The sequence below is a fragment of the Triticum dicoccoides genome, chromosome 2A (assembly GCF_002162155.2).
Source record: "Triticum dicoccoides isolate Atlit2015 ecotype Zavitan chromosome 2A, WEW_v2.0, whole genome shotgun sequence".
NCBI classification, from domain to species: domain Eukaryota; kingdom Viridiplantae; phylum Streptophyta; class Magnoliopsida; order Poales; family Poaceae; genus Triticum; species Triticum dicoccoides.
Window position 1 is genome coordinate 17,199,097 of NC_041382.1, and position 5,470 is coordinate 17,204,566.

General features: G+C 45.6%; 1 protein-coding gene across 1 annotated transcript; it reads right to left on the bottom strand.

Moving 5' to 3' along the window:
• Positions 1-612: 612 nt before the first annotated feature.
• LOC119352810 lies at positions 613-4,465 on the bottom strand. Its single transcript, XM_037619392.1, has 9 exons — positions 4,232-4,465; positions 3,556-3,671; positions 3,286-3,458; positions 2,234-2,327; positions 1,850-1,960; positions 1,605-1,694; positions 1,317-1,402; positions 1,119-1,183; positions 613-1,024 (listed from the first exon to the last, which is right to left on the bottom strand). Exons 1-9 carry the CDS (start codon positions 4,410-4,412, stop codon positions 915-917), a joined length of 1,026 nt encoding a protein of 341 aa, XP_037475289.1. The 5' UTR covers positions 4,413-4,465; the 3' UTR covers positions 613-914.
• Between the last annotated feature and the right edge of the window lie 1,005 nt (positions 4,466-5,470).

Genomic DNA, 5,470 nt, shown 5'->3' on the forward strand with positions numbered 1-5,470 from the left:
AGCAACACACGGCTATCTAGCTGGGCGGGCGGCTAGGCCGGCCCAACACCCAGGACGGCAGTCGGCAGGCGTATGGCCACCGGGGCCCACACGTCAGATGATGGCTAACAGCAAAAAAAAACAACTATAAGTTTCGCTACACTCCAGTTGCAACTTGCGAGAGTTGAAAAACAAAGGAGGAAGATTGCCACTACATTCCCGTTGCGATTTGCAGAGGTTCATGCGTAAACACTTTCATTCCTGGGGCTCACATGTCAGGTGCTAGATGTAGAGGGAAAGAAAAAAACAGAGTTTCGCTACACTCCATGCTGCAAGTTGCAGGTGTTGGAAAGAAAAAGGGAAGGTTGCCACCACATTCCTGTGGCAATTTTGCAAGTGCTCATGTATAAATAATTTCCTATTTTTTCAAGTTTTTTTTATTGTGTTGTTGGTGGGGTGTCACTGTCTGGAGGCATTGGAATTCCACTTCAGACGTGGCCTCCGACGAAACTTCAGTTCAGAGTGGCGCCACCAGTTTGACGGAAAGCAACTGGTATCAACCAAATCATTTTAATGAAGACCTATAAAATGCACCTCAAACCAAAGTTCAGGCCATGCTGTACCAGGAAACCAAAATCGGTAAAAACTTTCAGAACAAACGTGCTCGGAAACGTGGATAAAAAATGAGCATCGGACCGAAAGGAAACGGGCGAAGAGACGAATGCGACTAGTATATCAGCAAATCTAACGGAGGATGACCACCTAAAGAACAAATATACACCGCTACAACACTATTATGCAGTGTTTGCAAAGTTTCTAAAACTGCTGTGCTGGGGCAACAAAACCCGGTGGTACGACGACACATCCCTACGATCACCTTGATGCTGCTATTCACTCAGCGTAACAAGAATTTGTTCAACATGTGCGACCGGGTATTAACTGTCGACGCCGAGGAACTCTGTGAAGCTTGGGTATTGGGGCTCCCACCCGATATCGGCCCGGGTTTTGGAATTCTCCATCCTTTTCCCCAACGGACCGTTGGTACCTGTAGAGAAGGTGGATTCAAGATTATTACTACAAGAAATGGTGACATATGCGCACCGAAACACTTCACACGCTGGAGCGGGAACGAAACTAACCAGTGAAACCTTGGAATTCCGTGTCGAACTTCCCACTTTTGTTAACAGCGTCCATTATTTCCTGCCTGCAAAGTTCAAATTTATGCATTTTAATTGAAAGAATGAGTTGCCCATTCAGCTACCAGTAGAGCCATGACACACCGACAGAATCGAGCTAGATGAATACCAGTTGATGTAAAGAAGCAGCTTAGCACTAACCTGGAAAGAGGCTTATTGTCACAGCCCAAAAATATACGACCCCGAGGTCTCTTTTTCATTATGGCAATTGCAAGAGATGCCGCATCCTGAGAATATATAAGATAACATTACAACTCACATGATGCTGATTGATGTGACATATTTTGCTTAATAAATCAATAAAGTTGTTTCTGTTTGTTTGATCTGACGTACTTTGCTTGATAAATCAATAAAGTAGGATCGTTTGCTATGATAAGATTGAAAAAGAATATAAAAGGATGAATCTGGGGTAAATTTCTATGATTTAACCTCATAATGGATCTGATTGATAATATGGTCTGGTCGCGAGTCCAGTGTTCCCTTCCTCAACCAGAAATAGTGAGCACCTCTATCTATTTTGTGTGTTTAAGTCAAGGAAATACTGTATGAGTTATATTCATCTTATATTGTACTACCTCTGCAAAAACATCTTATATTTTGGTATGGAGGGAGTATAAAAGCTCTGTGTTCATGCTTGCAATTTTAAATAACCAATATTTATAGGTGGAGGATATATATAGTCCTGCTAGCCTGAGAACACAGCCTTCTGCCTCCAGAACAACATTTTCTGCTCTAAGAAGAACATCAGTACGAGGACCCCTGCCAACTGGAATAGATGGACAATCCTGCACAATGAAGAGAAAAAACATGGTGAAAACAATTAAAATAAAATTAAGAAAATATTAGGAGCTAGTTGTGTGTTTCTAGGTAAGAAATTCTTCATCTGCAAAAATAAACTAAGAAATGCTTGTACTCCCAAACTATAACAAATCTGAAGTTGCATACTATATTAGACGTGTAAATTTCTCTTTTCATTTAGCGGAGCTTTTATCACCCAAAAGAGCAACAACTGGTAGACACCTATGATCTATGCAGAATATGCAGTCTAGCAGTAATACCTCATTGCACAATCTGTTGTCGCTACAGTCATAAAGAGCAGTACTTGACGTAAACAGGAAAGAACCTTCTCCACTCCAATTTGAGGCAGCCACTCTGCATGCATTTTCTGAAATGAGGATACATCACATGCCCATGATATGCAATCTGTTTAGCATAAGATAGATGCACACTGCAAAGTATCACAGCGAAACTAGTCTAGTTACTTTCTACCAGTTCATTGAGATGCAGAACTTTGCATTTTCCCTACAAAGCTAGTGTAATTCATTAACAATGGGAAAAAAATCCTACTAACCAAAGTGATGATGCACAGTGGTGTGTTGACATCAGAAAGAGGTTGGTGGCACCCATCTGCATATATTACTCGTAATAACAGATCCTTATTGCATAGAAGAACAGTTTCTGGTATAAATCATAAAATCTTAAGGGCCTGGTGGAGTTAGTTGTTCCAATCAGAGTGCACATCCAAAATGCAGTAGTTAACTAAAATAAAAAATTTGGCAGTATGAAGTCCCATAGCAATATGTACATATGTAGATGTATTAGAATCAAGATAAAATCACTTAATTTATTTACAAATAACCAAAAGACCAGAAAGTCCTGGCTCAACCATGTTACACCACACATTTCCCTCTGCTACTCCGTACAGCACTATGATACTGACATTGCCAGTATTAAATCTGACACATCCATTACTACAGATTAAATTACACTGCTACAGTGACCATCTCCATAATATCTGACCAGCCATTGTCTCGGATTGTCTACCAGCTTGATTCAATTTTAACGCCACCATCGTGGACCATACATACATACATCAACATGAAGGTCATTATGTCAATGTGTTCATCTTAACCAATGTTCACTATATGGTTCATCGTTCATGTGCCCTAAGGTTCATATCAGCAATTAAACTTCCATACTTCAAAGAATTCAGTTTCACGCGGATGTGAGATCTCAACCCAAACAGCGCAGACGTCAGGCAATGACCACAAACTGGAGATTGGTACCAAATCTACTGCATGGAGCCATAACTACAATCACACTTGCTTACCTCAAATCACCGGGGTAATCATCAGAACGAGATGGAGGAGCGCAGAAGATAACATATGGAGCCTTTTGAGAGATAGTGGATCCCTTCAAGGAGGGAATGATGCCAATATCGGTTAGCTCGCTGTGATGGTCTGTGCTTGCGGTCTGGCCATAAACTTTGCATCCTGGATGTTCCTATAGAAGACGAGGTCGAGTACTTAATTAGCCGAAACATGGTTATGTTAAACAGGTTGATGTCAGAAAGTGGTTCTTTAGCCACGGGTATTCATACTTTTAGCCACTTCTCGGCTACCAGTCGCCCAAGCACACCTGGGCCAACGATGAGTAAATCGTTCTGGGTAACAATGTCGGCACCGGGCATCGCGACCCCTGTATCTTGGGATACCCCTAGCAGCAACAAAGAAGAAAATGCAAAAGGTCACTTGGTTGCACACATCACTGTGGAAATAAATCGACATCTGGAGATAAAGAGAACGACTGTGGAAAGAACTCGACATCTGGAGATAAAAAGGACGACACTAGAGCCTCCATCGTTCATATATATAACCTTCAGCACCATAGTAGCTAGATAACTTAATTTACTTCACCAGGTACTGAAATATGTTCCTTGTCCCTTGATGACCCATTCCACCATGACTGGAGGCCATAAATTGCTTGCCGCGTACAGGTCGGGTGAAGTAACTACTACCTAATGTCGGCGCAAGCCCGACCTCGGAACCGAAGTACTCCAATGGGGTAAAAATGGGCATAGTGATGGTTATAACACTTGTAATTTGGAACTGACAGGGAATTTCAGAGCTGGACACAGCAGCTCAACAGTGTAGCTGGGGCGGGGTTGGAAACGGTTTGCTCTCCAATGGCACGGGACGGGCAGGTGAGTTAACGGAAGGCGGGCAGCGTTTTAAGGAACGGAAGGGGAAGAAGACAAGGGTCGGTGAGAGAGTTACCGAGGGAGGCAGCGGCGACGGGCGCGCGGCGGGCGAGCGAGAGGACCCGAGCTGGACGGCCGGCGGTGGGGGTGAGGGGCCTCGCGGAGGAGGGGCGGGAGGCGGCGGTGGCGGATGCGGGGAGACGTAGGGCTGGGGTCCGGGCGGGAACCACGGCGGCGGCGGCGACGGCGACATCCATATTGTCGTCGGCCGTCGTCGAGAGCTGGGATGGGGATGGAAATTGGATCGGTTGACGAGGATAATGGTGGCTACTTTGGGTTGGGCCGGGCCGGGTTGCCTGGATGTTGCCATGCCAAAAACGGAACTAGGGCCCAGGAGGATGCCATAGACTTAGGCCCTGTTTGTTTCATAAGTCCCAGGACTTTTTTAAGTCTCAACTTATAAGTCATAAGTCCCTACCTGTTTGTTTACAGAGACTTATAAGTCCCGAGTCCTTACCTGTTTATTTACAGGGACTTATAAGTTGATAAAACACTTGTTCACATAACCCTTGTTCATACAAACGAATTACAGAATAGTGACAACCGAAAATAACACTTGTTCATACAAACGATTAACACTTGTTCATAAGAACCTGAATAAGAGTGAGTACATAACAACTGAGATAAAAGAAATTACATAAGAAAACAACACTTGTCCATAACACTTGTTCATAAGAACAAAACGATTAACACCTCTCCAAAAGCAAAATCCTCATCTTCATCTTCAAAGCCTTCATTCTCATCGACATCTTCTGAAGATGCAGCAGTTGACGACACACGTTGCTTCCCCGCAGCTTTTCCTCTACTGCCGGCCGCCGACGACCCATGGGCTCGACCTCCACCGCGTCCGGTGACCTGCGACACGGTCCTCCCACGCCCTACCACGCCTCCCTCAACGGCAGCTGCGCCCGGGGCGACGAACGGACGCAGGTGAGAGCCGGCTCGGCCTCCTCCGTCCTGAGACACGGGCCTCCCACGACCAGGTCCAGTAGGAGGAAGACCATGGCCGGGGGACTGGTCGAAGAGGAGTTGCTGGTGCCCAACTCCGGGAAGTCGTCGACGTTGTGGTTGAGATCCAAGAATCCCATTTCCCTCCCGAGATTCCCCCCAGCGGATGAGCCCTGCGACGCCTGATGATGCGCGTGGAACTGAGACAAGAAGGGGATCCGGTCCTCCTCATCGTCGGCCATGGCGGCGGCGCTTCTGGGTACTGGGGGCGGCGGTGATTTTGGGTGCTGGGGGCAGCGGCGGAAGG

Coding starts and splice junctions, on each gene's coding strand:
- LOC119352810 (XM_037619392.1), bottom strand. CDS start 4,412: ATGGATGTCGCCGTCGCCGCCGCCGCCGTGGTTCCCGCCCGGACCCCA. Junction 1,695..1,849: donor TCAGGCTAGCAGGACTATAT/ATATCCTCCACC, acceptor ACTTAAACACAC/AAAATAGATAGAGGTGCTCA. Junction 1,184..1,316: donor GACAATAAGCCTCTTTCCAG/GTTAGTGCTAAG, acceptor TGAACTTTGCAG/GCAGGAAATAATGGACGCTG.